The sequence below is a fragment of the Macaca fascicularis genome, chromosome 11, assembly GCF_037993035.2.
Source record: "Macaca fascicularis isolate 582-1 chromosome 11, T2T-MFA8v1.1".
Lineage (NCBI taxonomy): Eukaryota > Metazoa > Chordata > Mammalia > Primates > Cercopithecidae > Macaca > Macaca fascicularis.
Window position 1 is genome coordinate 10,809,709 of NC_088385.1, and position 15,492 is coordinate 10,825,200.

Below are 15,492 nucleotides of genomic sequence, written 5' to 3' on the forward strand. Positions count from 1 at the left end.
TTATATTTAGCATGTTTGATTTTGCCCATCTATCACTTAACATCTGGAAAAGTTTTGGTAGAGTAATATAAGCCTATTGTACAGATTCAGGAAGAACTTTTAGACATTATCTAAAACAATCTTCTTGTCTTTCAGTTTAGGAAATGCAGACGCAAATTGTTAATTGTCCTCCCAAAGCCACAAGGTTGTTACTGATAACTATCTTACTATGGTTTGAATGTGTTTCTTGCACGATTCAGGCCTTGCCAGTGTGGTAGTATTGAGAGAGGTGGGGCCTTTAAGAGATGGTTTGGCCTTGAAGGCTTCTCTCTTGAGGATGGTATTAAGACCTTTATAAAAGAGGCTACATGTAGCATTTGGCTGGCTTGTCCTTCTGCTTTCTGCCACGTGAGAATAGCCTTCCTCCACTACAGAGAGTGCAGCTCTCTCCTGACATCCAAACCTGCCAGTGCCTTGATCTTAGATTTCCCAGCTTCTGGAATGCTGAGAAATACATTTCTATTGCTTGTAATTTATCTGGTCTCAGGTATCCTGTTGCAGGTCAGCACAAACAGACTAATTCTAATGTACTGATTCAGGAAGAATTTTTTTCACATTACCTAAAATATTTTCCTCTCAGTTTAGGAGATTTAGGCACAAACTAACTGGCTTCTGCAAACCACATGGTGGTTAGTAATAGTTTTAAAAGTTTTTACTTCCAGTAAAATGTGTAATTCCTCATGATCATAATGTACCAAATGTGCTATAAAATGTTACATCAAGTTCAGATACTATAAGAATGATCACTACTCTGTTCTTGGAGAAAGGAAGGGGCTAGATCCTATAATCTCTTCTCTTTTCACAAAGGCACAGAGAGGTTAAACTAAGTGACTCCCTAAAGGATGGGTAAGAAATGAGGATGCGTGTCCTTCCAAGTTATTATTATTCCGCATGCTCTGAAGGAACCACAGGGCTACACCATGCTATTGTAAGTTCTTGCCTTCTTTACACTGAAGTTACATGAGAAATGCAAACAGGTAAACAAAAAAGACCTGAGAAAGGCCAACTTTTTGATAACTGTTGAGACAGAGACTGCCTAAACCGAAAACACATGCTGTTTCCCCTCAGCCTGATTGATTTGGCATTCAGAGTACAAGCTCACAGCAGAGGGGCTGGGCCTGTCCAGTCAGGAACTGCAGCCAGAGACTTCCCCTGCTACTTGCTGGGAAAGAACATTAGGAATGCCTTTCAGTGCCTTGCTTCCTGAACGAGCTCACAGTAGCCAGGCGGCCCAGGGCAATCCCACCATATTTCACTCTCACCGCTGTAGGAATCCAGATGCAGCCCAAGTACAGCAGCACGAGGGACGTGCTGGATGATGATGGAGACACCACCATGAGCCTGCATTCTCAAGCCTCTGCCACAGCTCGACGTCCAGAGCCCCGGCGCACAGGTACCCTGTCTCCTGGAGTCCAGATAGACCAGAGCCCTTGTGAAATGTGTGAGATGAGCTATCCCTCCTAGAAATTTGTACATTTAACTTCTATCTTATAACTTTATTTCCAATTCCTGTGACATAGTAGTGATTTTTTTTTTCCAGTTCTATTCAGTTCCATAATTCACACAGTTAGAGAAGGATTTTATTTCCTGGGCCACTCAGCCAATCTAAAGCTAAAATATGACTTCAGTTCTAGTGAAAAGGACTCACATGGTAATATACACAGGACTAGGTTCTAGGTCCTAACCCAGGTATGCCACTTTCCTTCTGTGTAACCTTGGATGAGTTATTTAAGTATCCTGGTAGCATCACACTCTTTATTTATAAAATATTAATGGCCACAAACATGTATAAAGGGCTCATTATGTGCTGGCAGTGTTTTAAATGCTTTAAGTATATTAATTCATGTTAATTTGAATTAATATTAAATAGAAGTAATAAAACTTCCTTTACAAGGTGGTTGTGAGTACTGAGAATGATAAATTATGTAAAATATTTGAGTGTCTGTCTGAACTGATGTAGACTGACACAAAATTGCTGAAAGGAACACTTGAGGAATTCTCAAGAAATGAAATGTTGAAAGGAATCCCACATTTTAGCTTTCATTCAGTGCCTGTATTTTAATATGTCCTTTCCCTCTGATTATATCATCGTTTTCTTCGCCTTTGTAAATTTGGATATACATTTAAAATATTTTTTAAAAAGATCCTGTTCCTTATTTCTTTATCGAATAACTTTTAGTTTTCCTTCCTTTCTCCTACTAAACCCTCCATTCACTTTCTATTTATTAAATGACTCTCCACCTGAGACCTACTAATATGGCTCTTTTTTTGTTGTTGTTGTTTTTAAACTAAACTACCCAGTAAGCTGTTAAGGGACACTGGGGATTTCCAACCTCTTTGAAATGAAGCTAAGTGACAAAGTAGGGATGTCAGCTTCTGTAGCCACAGGATATGTGTAATAGGATACGAAGTGTTTTCCTCCAAAAATCTTAGGAAGAGTCCATTTGTAGGGCTGTGGTTTTGAGTAGCTTGTATATAACTTCATTTTCCACCTTTGACTGGAGCCAGAAGCCTCTCAAAGATTAGTGATCAGCATAATCAGGAACAGCATGTACAAATAAGTTCTGCTGCGGTTGAAGGGTGGAGAGGGACGTGGAGCAAGATAAAACACTAGCTGCAACATCTGGGAGCTTCTCTGTAAGAAATGGAAATTGAAACAGTGGGAGTAGAGATTACAAAGAATTGTGTTGGAGGAAATCATCTGGAAATAGTTATCTTACGCAACATATATGAGATCTTGTTTTCATCTTTTTATGGTAATACAAACATTCAGGGGAATGCCATCATAGAAGTATAATTATTTCTTAGATAAACATATCTGATATACCTTCGCTGATAAAAATAACAGCAGAAATCACTCAGAAATTTTTGGCAGTGTGGAGGATTCAGATTCAACATACTGATGTGACACCATTAAGAGCTGGCAACTTTTATTTTTTAGAATTAATACAAATCACATTCATTTAATTTCTAGACTTTTGTCAATAACAATTGACATAACAACTATGTTTGTGTTTACAAATGACAAACAAGATAGTAAAAATGCCAAACAATTAAGATAGTGAAAATGAAAGACAACAAGCTCATATATTTTTCACAAACTTATGTTTGGGGTCATGTTATCCTAGTACTGAGGATATAATGTCCAATGTGATATGGTCCCTGTTCATAAGGAAATTGAAAGTCTAATACAATTCTCAACTGAGGAATAAGTATAATAAGGTGTTATGGCAGAAGCATGTACAGTACAGCCGAGAGCTTGGTTATGTCTACCTAATTAAGTAGAGGAGCTTAGGAAAGGCTTAACAGGAGGAGCGACTGTGGAATGGAGTTAATTTTAAGATCTTCCACATAATGTGGAATCAGGAGTGAGGATGTTTGAGAGGCTGGGGAACACTACAGACAGAGAAACATATGAAGGGAAAGTCATGAAGGTTTTCAGTAGCTTTGTATTTTTAGAGAACTATAAGCAATATGTATGGCATAGGTGTAGAGTTGGAGGAGGGAAACTTGGCAAGGGGGTAAGTCTGGCAAGTTAAGGAGGGATTTTCGGGCATGCTGCTCTATTTTAATTCTATTCAATATTTAAAATGAGGTCAATGCAGGATTTAGATAGGGAGAAACAGAATTTTGCATTTGGGGAAGACCTTCCAGGATGCAATGGAAAGGATAGGTTGAAAGTATATGAAACTGGATGTGCCGATACCAAATTTTTTCACTAGTCGGGTACAAGAGTAAAAGAACCTGAACTGAGGCAGTATAGCAAAAACGAGGAAAAAGAATCAGATATGAAAGATGTCGAGGCGATGGAGTTTAGATAATCAGTGATTGGTTACATGTGAGGAGACAAGGAAAGGGACCTCGGTGGTAGGTTGACTAGGTTCTGTCTGATGTAATGTGGATGATACTGCTGTTTAACTGAGACAGAAACTATAGAAGGGACAGGAAAGGTGATGAATTGAGTTTGAGTTTAAGGGGTCTGTAGAAGGAGGGACATGCATTTGGAGCTGTCCAAAGACACCTGTATATGCAGGATGTGGGTTAGGCTACACATATTTGTGGGAATTACTGGCATAGTAATTAAATAAATAAATAAAGTAGATGAGGTACCTAAGTCATTAAGTAAAATAAATGGATAGTAACTAAAATGTATGGGAGTGTGTGAGATCACTGAGGGAGGGAATGTAAAATGAAAAGATGAATGAACAGAAGAATAGAGTGTCAAGGAGAAAATCTGAGGGAATATCAGGACCTGAGGAGCAAGAAGAATGAAAGATTCCAAAAGGAGCTACTAGGGATGAACAGCAGAGAGTGGTAGAAGCAGGAATCTGGGAGAGAGACCTCAAGGGCATCAAGAGACAATAAAGTCAAGAGTAATGGAAAATCAGAATAATGGAAGAGACAATAAATTCAAGAGTATTGGAAAAGTCAGTGATGATGACTGTGAGTGTTAAAAACAGCAAATAACAAATACTGCAGAGAGTTTAAGTAAAAGGAAGACTAAAAATGAGTATTTAACAGTTTATCAAAAAGGAAGAAAATATTTAGTTTTGATAGCAGTAGTTTAAAAAGGAACTGATGGTTACATAATAAAATGAACAATTACTTTGGTTAAATAATTTAAAAAAATTTAATAATAAATTCAAGTTCCTCTTTACCCTTGTTCGCCTTAATTACAGTACTATTGCATTTCCCAGTGTCTTAGTTTTATTTCCTCAATTACAGCATAAATCTCTCATCACAGTCATGACATAAATCACTGTTAACTGATTCAAGAACTTTTTAAATCAAACCTACTCATGACAAGACATTATGGCATGTACTAGAGGAACCTGTTTTTCAGGTACTTAGAGAAGTGGAAGGAATGCTCTAAATCAATAGTTGTAGTAAATGTCATTTAGTGCTGTTAAATCAGTGTTGGAGGCCACAGAAGCAATATAGGAATGAATGAGTTACTGATTGAGTTTAGTTTTACAAGTTCCCGGAGGAAGTGACATGATCTGGACCCATGAGGCTAACGAGTATAATGAGATCCTATTAGGAGGAGCCTGATACAGCACACTAAGAAACTGACTAGGACAGAATGAGCCTTGGGAAATATTTCTTCCTATGGAAGAGAGGAAGTGTGATTAAATTTTGCTTTCAAAATTCATCTTGCTGGTAGAGTGGATATTTCGTAATGTAGAAGTGAAAAGTTGCAAGCTGCTGTCGTTCTATGATTCCAGATGCACTGCCATGTACAAATATTGATCTGAGATGTGTTGGGAGGATAGGAAGATGACTGAAAATGTCCAGCTCTGGAATCCATCTGCTTGGGTAGCTCTGTTACTTACCAGTTGTGCAAACTTAGGCAACTTCAGTGACTCCTTGGTAATTGAATTTTTGCAAAGGTTGCTTCCAATGAAATAAAGTGTATCTAGAACACACTTACAGTTACTATTAGTAACTATTTCTTTCTCTCTGTTTTTCAATATTCTCCATTCAATCATTCTATATAAAGACATGAAGAAACACAATCCTGGGGAGTTACTAATAGTTCATTAGTAACTATTACTAATAGTAGCTGTGTGTTCCTGAATAAGCTGTCTAAACCCGCTAGGCCTCAGTTCCCTACCTGTAAAATGAGATAATAATATCTACCTTATAGGGGTTGTTTGTGAGGCTAGATGAGAACATTCATATTAGTAACTCAAGAAATTTGAGAAATTATCATGAATGGTAATATTGTTTTTGAATTTTATTTCAGTAAATAGTATCTGTTGATGGAGATATAAAATTGCATCACCTAAATTTTACTGAAGAGGAAAAATATAATTAAGTTTCTAAATACTGTGAATTGGAACCTCAATGATATTCTAGAAATAGCTTGTATGTTCTTAGATATATACTTTTTTCAAATAATAGGAAGGATAACACACATTTTCATTTAGAGAGTATGAAAATAGCAATATTTGAAATAGATTCATATGAGAAAAGAAACCTGCATTTACATGAACACAGAAAAGCAGACTCAACCCATGAACTCAGACTCCTATGAGGTTTCCCATGCACTACATGTGAGGATTAAGGAAACAGAGACATTTACATTTCAAAATACAAAGGGATCAAAAAGTGCTTTCTGAAATATTGTGTACATTGCCACCAGTTTTGCCCCCATGTCTCCGTGACTCCTGACTGGCTCACAGGAAAGTGTGCAAAGTATAGCGTTAAGCATAATGATTTAATCCTAGCTCTGCAACTAGTTTGTAATGTGCACATTATTTAAACTCTCGGTGTCTCCTCCAGCTTTTAAGACCTTTTGCATTCATATGTATACTAATAGACTGTATATGGTAATGTCAGCTTAGTTTCTTGGGTGGAAAACAAAATTTTCTCTCTCTGATGCCTGATGAAGGGTAACTGGTTCAGTTTGACAACTCTCCACCCACAAAGTTTCATATAATTACACAGTAATTGGTATCCAAAATTTGACCCTAGCACAAAGGCCTTTTATACTATGGTTATACTAAGAGGATACAGGAAAGGTTTTTTTTTCTATATATATCTTATTATTCTTAGGGATGTTTATATCATTCCTTGGCCTATCCACACCCCTTTCTAAGTATGCCTCAGGAGAGAGCAAAGGGGTTCTCTTCCAAAAAATAAAACCACAATAAAGCCAGGCCAAACTCAAGCGACCTCCCAGGCATCTTATTTTTGTGAAAATCTTTCTCGGGTTAGGGTGAGGGTGATCCCTGGAGAGAGACTTCAGTATGATTAGGAGCACTTGGAATAAAACTGAGAAACATTAGACTCATAGTTAGAAGAAAAACATCTAGAAGGAAAAATAGCATCAAAGAAAAAGAAAAAGTGAAACTTTCAACTTCATGGACTTTCCGTCATGGGAGCTTGGTTTCCTGGAAGATGAACTACCCAGGATTGTGTTTCTCCATGTCTTTACATAGAATGATTGGATGGAGAATATTGAAAAAGAGAGAGAGAAAGTGAGAGAGCAAGATGGAGATGGGAAGAGAGAAGAAAAATTTCAAAATGGGAAAATTTGATCAGAGAAAGAGGATTTCTTAGAAGAGATTTTTAAAAACCTTTTAAAGCCTATTATATTTCTTTTATTTTTTCCGACCTAGAGGCAATCTTAGGAAGGATCCTGTATTTTTTTTCTTTTCATGAATATAGTTATCATTGAAAGATGTTCTAATTTCTAAAGTCCAGGCCATCACTTCACAGAAGGAATTTAAGTTCACTCTTTTTGGTCCTTTGGGCAGAAAAACAACACTTCCCATGTCCTCGATATTATGCAAGGGAAAGCAGATTTATTTCATTTCATTTCATTTCGTTTCATTTCATTTCATTTCATCACTACTTTTGAGAGAAGATCTTGCTCTGTCACCCAGGCTGGAGTAGAGTGGCACGATCACGACTCACTGCAGCCTTGACCTCCCTGGCTCAAGCAATCCTCCCACCTCAGCCTTCTGAGTAGCTGTGACTACAGGTGTGTGCCAACATGGCTGATGAATTTTAAAAACTTTTCTAGAGATGGGGATGGGGTCTCACTATGTTGCTATCTTTTGTAGAGATGGGATCTCACTATGTTGCTCAGGCTGGTCTCGAACTCCTGGCCCAAAGCAATCCTCCTGCTTCAGTTGGGAGGATTCCGAAGTGATGAGATTACAGGCCTAAGCCACCATGCCTGGCGGAAAACAGATTTATAAAGAGATAAATAAGTTAGTTGACTGTCATAGTTCTTCTTCTCCTTTACCTCTTATTTTTAATTTCAGCCAAATATTAATTATAAGAAGTAACAGGATTTTAAAAATTATTATGACTTTGAGATGTGTATTAATGTAACTATGTTTGAGTAGGGGTAGGTAGGCATATAACACAGATATTTGTATATAATGGACCTATTCATTCATTTATTTAAATTTAATTGAGCTTATTTCAACTACTGCACTAGGAACTGGGTTACAATAATGGCTAAATAGATATTTTCCAAGAAAGAGCTTAATTTTTCCTGGAGTAAGACAGATATAAGCTAAATGAAATAACAAAGATATACAATATATTTAATGGTAATAAGAGGTATGTGGAAAAATAAAATCACCATAGTGATGGGCTCACATAAGCACTTTTAACTGTGGAATCTAGAAACATCCATATGATTAACTTTCTTGGACTGTATGGAAGTTTACAAATACAGGGTTTTGGAGAGGATGATTCACCCAAACTATATTCTGCCTCTAATCTTTTTTTTTTTTTTATGTTCTGCTGATCTGAAATACTTTTATAGTCGATACCATGAGAAAACCATCCTTTTGCAGAAAAACCAAGACTAAATCACATAGCTCAGTTAACTGAAGGAAACAGGAGGAGGCAAATCTCCCTTAGATTTGTTCATGATATAATCTCACAAAAGTCAGTGTATAGAAACCACCATGGCTGGGAGATATATTTAGCTGAGCCTGTTTTCTGCTGACATAGATGTTGCTGAGAAGTCAATGGACTACAGAAAAACAAACAAACAAACAAACAAACGAAAACCCTGTAAGCTTAACTTTGGAGAACCCACTTATCTCTTTAAAACTTAGTTTAAGTCATATTAATTTTTTATAATTTCATTTTTCAGTTATTTAAACTGTCAAAGATTTACTCAGCCCTTATGTCCCAGGCACTACTTTCAGTAGTGGAAATACACTGGTGGACAAGATAGACAAGATCATTGTTTTAATGGAATGTTAAATGGAGAGAAAGGAGACAGGCAAAAAGAAACAAAAGTCATGAAAATATTACCTAGTACAGGGTGAGTGATATGCTAGAGATGGACTCATGGACCTCCTCCAAGGATGTGCCATTGAAACTGAAATTAATGCAGAGGCAGAAATGGGGCTGATACAAGGTACTTAGGGTCGAGCTTGATCAGATCAAGGATTAAACGGAAGGCCATTGTGAGTAGTACATGTGAATGAGAGGAAAATAGTTCAGAAAGGGATGAAAGAGCTAAGGAAGGTCTCAATAAGACTAATGTAGGATTTAATTTTAAGTGCAATAAAGCTTTTGAAGTTTTTAAGTAGGGAAGTAGCATAATAAAATTGCCATTTTCTTTTTTTTTTTAAAGGAGCAATCTGTGAAAAGTGATTCGGATTTTATTCTAAATGTAATGAGAGCTATTTATAAAGGAGATGATTGCTAAGAAATAAGATTCACATTTAAAAATACATCAGTATGTCTACTCTGAGACTTTAACTTATTTTCCCTACTAGATTGTAAGTTCCAGAGGACAGTAATCATATTGTCTATTTCTATATTCTTTACTAGTTATCATTCCCCATTTGGAAATAATGTTTCATATAAATCTCTGTACGTGGTAGCTCATGCCTGTAATCCCAGCATTTTGGGAGGTGTCGTAAGAGGATCACTTGAGCTCAGGAGTTAGAGAACAGCCTGCAGCCTTGGCAACATGGTGAAACCTCATCTCCAACAAAAATATAGAAAAAAAAAATTAGCCAGGCGTGGTGGCACGTGCCTGTAGTTCCAGCTACTCAGGAGCTGAGGTGGGAGGATTGCTTGAGCCTGGGAGGTGGAGGTTGCAGTGAGCCGAGATCACGCCACTGCACTCCAGCCTGGAAAATCTCTGTACCTGGAATGTTTTATGTATAGGACCTTGCTAGAAGGAAAAGAATTTTCTTTCAAAAAGCCCCTCTGAACTCTTTAATCTTTCTGTTTCAGAACGTGACTTGAATTCTCAGTGAAGTAGAACTAACGGGCTACAAAGAGATGAGAGTTTCTTTGAGGATTTCACTCTCTCTTTGTTCATTTTTATCACAATGCTAGATGCTAGCTGCACCTGAGTGAAAAATCTTCCCTGTCAGATACATTAGGTCATTCAGACTCAGCTAGGTGATCTCACTAGGTGAAGGGTCTACCCATGACTTACAGTAAAATCTCTGCAATTACTAGTCAAACTTACGAGAATGGAGGGCAAGGAAAGCATGTTTGCCACAGTTTTAAAAATTATTTAACTGTTGCAAAAATAGTTTAGATTCATCTTTCAGAAATTGATGATCCTATTTCTTTATAATCTATTTTTGAAAAAATATAAATCAAATGAATGAACAAACAATATCCTTACAAAAGAGGGACTTTCAATGAAGCAATTCCACAGAAAAACAGTAAAATTATTACTTCCCATTACTAACATGCAATTTGCCCTTTAGAAAAAGCATATACGGAACTTGGGGGGAGGGGGATGTTTTTCAAAAGTAACAGCAAATTAATTTCATCTTCCCCTGATTATGTAAAAAGTTGTCCCTTGGTAAGGTTCAGAGATTCTCAGACATTTTCATGACAGTCTTTCATAATTAGAATTTTGACAAGCAGAAGGTTGTACAACCAACCACATAAAGATAATGCATAGTGTGCTTCAGTGCAAAGTAAGACTTGAGAGGTGGATACAAATGGGTGGGGTTTGTGAGAAAATCTAGCTGTGATAAGTGAGGCTTGCACTGAGCCTTATGATGATGTTTCTGAGGACAGAAACCAAGTTATCCAGCCCCCGTTACTGTTGTCCAGCATAATTTGTTCCCGTGCAGAATCAACTCCTCTCCTTTACCTGTTATTGACTTAGATGCAAGAGGAAGAAAAAGCCAAACCCTGCTTTCTCTTCTGTTCCCTGCAGAGCACAGGGCTCCCTCTTCAACGTGGCGACCAGTGGCCCTGACCCTGCTGACTTTGTGCTTGGTGCTGCTGATAGGGCTGGCAGTCCTGGGGCTTTTGTGTAAGTCTGCGCTCTGACCTGGGGGAGGATCCTGGTTCCAAGGTTTGTCTAGGATGAGAAACACTTGTCATGGATTTGTTTTTTAAGCTTTAATTCTTTAGCCTTTGGAAAACTCAGTGTATCTTTTCTTAAATGTAGCTATTTAAATGGTGAATAATGGAAGAAGAATTAAAATATGACAATCAGTTGCCAACTAGAATTAAACATTCTGTTTGAGATAAGAAGGGTTTTGTCTGGTTGTTTATATGTCACTGTCTAAAAATATCATTTATTTTAAATAAATGCATGCTTCAGCCCTCTCCCATTCCACGAAAGACTAGGGTATCAGAGGTTTTGACTCTGAGAATACAGGGTTCGGTGGGCTAGTGCAGAGTATACTACCCACAGGGCCGCGCATACCGTCAATACAAGGAGAGTAGGTAAACTCCTTCATCATCGTATATTTTAAAGGCCAGGAAGTTATACAGTCATTTTATAAAAACTTGTGAAAATCAAATTGGAAAAATGCATATCTAAAAATATTTAAATTTCAAACTAGTAAAAACAAGTTAAAAACCTTAAAAAAGAAAGTGGATGAATTTGCCTCAGTAGGTGAAGTCCCCACAGCAATGTTTCCTAAACAGCTGAAGAAGGTTATTCAAAGAAAAATGTTATATAGAAGAGCAGATTTTAATGTCAAAAACTGGATTTTACAGGAATTTTAAGACTTTTGTTTGTATCTTATATTTCAAAATTACAAATAATTTCTTATTGCCCCCTTTGATCCCCAAAGTTTTATTTCATTGTGATATAACTATTATTTTGCAACCACCATTATTCTTGGAAATACAGAGGAACTCTCATGATTCATGAGAGATTTCTATACTTAGATGTAGAGACCTGAATTTCAAATCTGAATGTTGAAAATTTCTAGTAAAATGACATTAGGAATTTACTTGTTCTCAATGATCCTAATTGCAAACTATAAAATCATGGAAAAAATAATAACACTATTTCAATAACTGAATAAGTAACAATATATGGTATATTGTCAATACTCAATATAATAACCAACATATAAACAGATCGGTGGTTTTATGTTGAGTAACATTTGAGAGTATACATAAAAAGATTTATCAAGCAATAAATATAGGTTGAGAATTTATTCTTGAAGTTGGGAACTAATATTATAACTCCACATTTCTATTTATGTATTTATAAATAGATATAGATAAATTATTTAAATTATACATTTTTTTAGGCCAGGAATGGTGGCTCATACCTGTAATTCCAGCACTTTGGGAGGCTAAGGCAGGCGAATCGCTTGAGGTCAGAGTTGGAGACCAGCCTGGCCAACATGGTGAAACCTCGTCTCTACTGAAAATATAAAATTTAGCGTGGTGGTGGGCACCTATAATCCCAACTACTCAGGAGGCCAAGGAACGAGAATCACTTGAACCCAGGAGGCGGAGATTGCAGTGAGCCAAGATCACACCACTGCACTGCACTCCAGCCTGGGTGACAGAGTGAGACTCCATCTAAAAATATCTATCTATCTATATATATAGATATTATATATATATATATAGACTCCATCCAAAAAATATATATATTTTATATATAAATATATATAATACATATATTAAAATGTTATATATGTGTGTGTATATATATATAACATTGAGGTATGTCCTTTATATGCCAATTTTGCTGAATGTTTTAATCATAAAGGAATGCTGGATTTTTTCAAATGCTTTTTCTGCATCTATTGAGATGATCATATGATTTTTGTTTTTAATTCTGTTTATGTAATGTGTCATATTTATTGACTTGTGTATGTTAAACCATCCCTGCATCCCTGGGATAAAACCCACTTTATCATGGGGTATTATCTTTTTGATGTGCTGTCGGATTCAGTTAGCTAGTCTTTTTTTTTTTTTTTTTTTTTTTTTTTTTTTTTTTGAGATGGAGTCTTAACACTGTTGCCCAGGCTGGAGTGCAGTGGCACAATCTCGGCTCAGTGCAACCTTCGCCTCCTGGGTTCAAGTGATTTTCCTGCCTCAGCCTCCCGAGTAGCTGGGATTACAGGCACCCACCACCACGCCTGGCTAATTTTGTGCTTTTAGTAGAGACAGGGTTTCTCCATGTTGGTTAGGCTGGTCTCGAACTCCCGACCTCAGGTGATCCACCTGCCTCAGTCTCCCAAAGTCCTGGGATTACAGGCATGAGCCACCGTACCAGGCCCTCAATTAGCTAGTCTTTTGTTGACGATTTTTGCATCAGTGTTCATCAGGGATATTGGTCTCTAGTTTCTTTTTTGTTCTGTGCTTTCCTGATTTTGGTATTACTGTGATACTGGCTTCATAGAATGATTTAGGGAAGATTCTCTTTTTCTATTTTTGGGAATAGTTTCAGTAATATTTGTACCAATTCTTCTTTGAATGTCTGATGGAATTCAGCTGTGAATCCATTTGTGTATAGACTTTTATTTGTTGGCAGTGTTTTTCTTACTGTTTCATTTTCACTACTTCTTACTGTTCTGTTCATAGTTTCTATTTATTCCTGGTTTAATCTAGGAGGGTTGTATATTTCCAGGAATTTGTCTATCCCCTCTGGACTTTGTTTATAGTAGCTTTGAGTGATCTTTTGTATTTGTGTGGCATCAGTTGGAATATCTCTCATTTCATTTGTAATTGAGGTTATTTGGATCTTCTCTCCTTTTCTTGATTAACCTTGCTAATGCTCTATGGATTTTTTTTTTTTGTTTTTGTTTTTTTTTTTTTTTTGAGACGGAGTCTCGCTCTGTCGCCCAGGCTGGAGTGCTGAAGTGCAGTGGGCGATCTCGGCTCACTGCAAGCTCCGCCTCCCGGGTTTACGCCATTCTCCTGCCTCAGCCTCCCGAGTAGCTGGGACTACAGGCGCCCGCCACCTCGCCCGACTAGTTTTTTCTATTTTTTAGTAGATACGAGGTTTCACTGTGTTAGCCAGGATGGTCTCGATCTCCTGACCTCGTGATCCGCCCGTCTCGGCCTCCCAAAGTGCTGGAATTACAGGCTTGAGCCACCGCGCCCGGCCTGCTCTATGGATTTTATTTATCTTTTCAAAGAACCAGTTTTTTGTTTCATTTATCTTTTGTATGTATTTATTTTTTTTTTTTTTCATTTCAATATCATTTAGTTCTGCTCTGATCCTTGATACTTCTTTTCTTCTACTGGATTTGGGTTTGGTTTGTTCGTGTTTCTCTGATTTCTTGAGGTGTGACCTTAGATGGTCTATTTGGGGTTTTTCAGACATTTTGATGTAGTCATTTAATGCTATGAACTTTCCTCTTAGCACCGCTTTTGCTGTATGCTAGAGGTTTTCATAAGTTGTGTCACCAATATTATCGTTCTGTTCAAAGTATTTTTTAATTTCTATCTTGATTTTGTTGTTTACCCAAAGATCATTCAAGATCAGATTATTTTATTTCCATGTATGTGTGTAGTTTTCAGGGTGCCTTGTATTGTTAATTTTCAATTTTATTTCACTATGCTTTGAGAGAATACTTGATATAATTTCAGTTTTCTTAAATTTATGGAGACTTGTTTTGTGGCCTATCATATGGCCTTTGTTGGAGAATGTTGCATGTGCTGATGAAAAGAATGCATACTCTGCAGTTGTTGGATGGAATGTTTTGTAAATATCTGTTAAGTCAATTTGTCTTAGGATATAGTTTAAGTCCATTGTTTCTTTCTTTGTTCTTCATTGTTGACTTTGTGTCTTCAAGACCTGTCTAGTGCTGTCAGTGGAGTATTGGAGTCCCCCACTTATTATTGTGTTGCTGTCTATCTCATTTTTTAGGTCTAGTAGTAATTGTTTTATAAATTTGGGAGCTCCAATGTTAGCTGCATATATATTTAGGGTTGTGATACTTTCCTGTTGAATTATTCCTTTTATCACTATATAATGTCTATAATGTCTCTCTTTGTTTTATTTTATTTTATTTTATTTTTTCCTGTTGTTGCTTTAATGTCTGTTTTGTCTGATAAAAGAATAGTTACTCTGGCTCATTTTTGTTTTCCATTTGCATGGAATATCTTTTTCCACTTCTTTACCTTAAGTTTATGTGAGTCCTTATGTGTTAGGTGAGTCTTTTGAAGACAGCGGATACTTGATTGGTGAAATCTTATCCATTCTGTCATTCTTTATCTTTTAAGTGGAGCATTTAGGTCATTTACATTCGGTGTTAGTACTGAGATGTGCAGTACTGTTCTATTCATTATGCTAGTTCTTGCCTGAATATCTTGTTTTATTTTGTGTGTGTGTGTGTGTGTGTGTGTGTGTTATTGTCTTATAGGTCCTGTGAGATTTATGTTTTCAGGAGATTCTATTTTGGTGTATTTTGAGGTTCTGAGATTCTGTTTCAAGACTTAGCACTCCTTTTAGCATTTCTTGTAGTGCTGTCTTGGTAGTTACAAATTCTCACAGCATTTGTTTCTCTGAAAAAAACATTATCTCTCTTTCATTTATGAATCTTAGTTTCACTGGATACAAAATTCTTGGCTGATGATATTTTGTTTGAGAAGGGTCAAAATAGGACCCCAATCCTTTCTGCCTTTTAGGGTTTCTGATGATGTAAGCTATTAATCTGATAAGTTTTCATTATAGATTACCTGATGTTTTTGTCTTACAACTTTTAAGATTCTTTCCTTCATCTTGACTTT

General features: G+C 36.7%; 1 protein-coding gene across 5 annotated transcripts in view; it reads left to right on the top strand.

The window, feature by feature from the left end:
* The first annotated feature begins 1,196 nt into the window (after positions 1–1,196).
* CLEC1A (C-type lectin domain family 1 member A) overlaps positions 1,197–15,492 on the top strand; it is a 29,315-nt gene continuing 15,019 nt past the window's right edge. For 3 of the 5 annotated variants that reach the window (XM_045364686.3, XM_005570105.4, XM_074006243.1), the window contains exons 1-2: positions 1,197–1,432; positions 10,712–10,810. Coding sequence is in view for 4 of the 5 variants with exons in the window: in XM_005570105.4 (XP_005570162.3) it covers positions 1,318–1,432; positions 10,712–10,810 (214 nt within the window). In the remaining variant the exon portion in view is untranslated. The remainder of the gene's footprint in view (positions 1,433–10,711; positions 10,811–15,492) is intronic. The other 2 variants (XM_005570106.4, XM_015430366.3) reach the window with 1 other exon arrangement.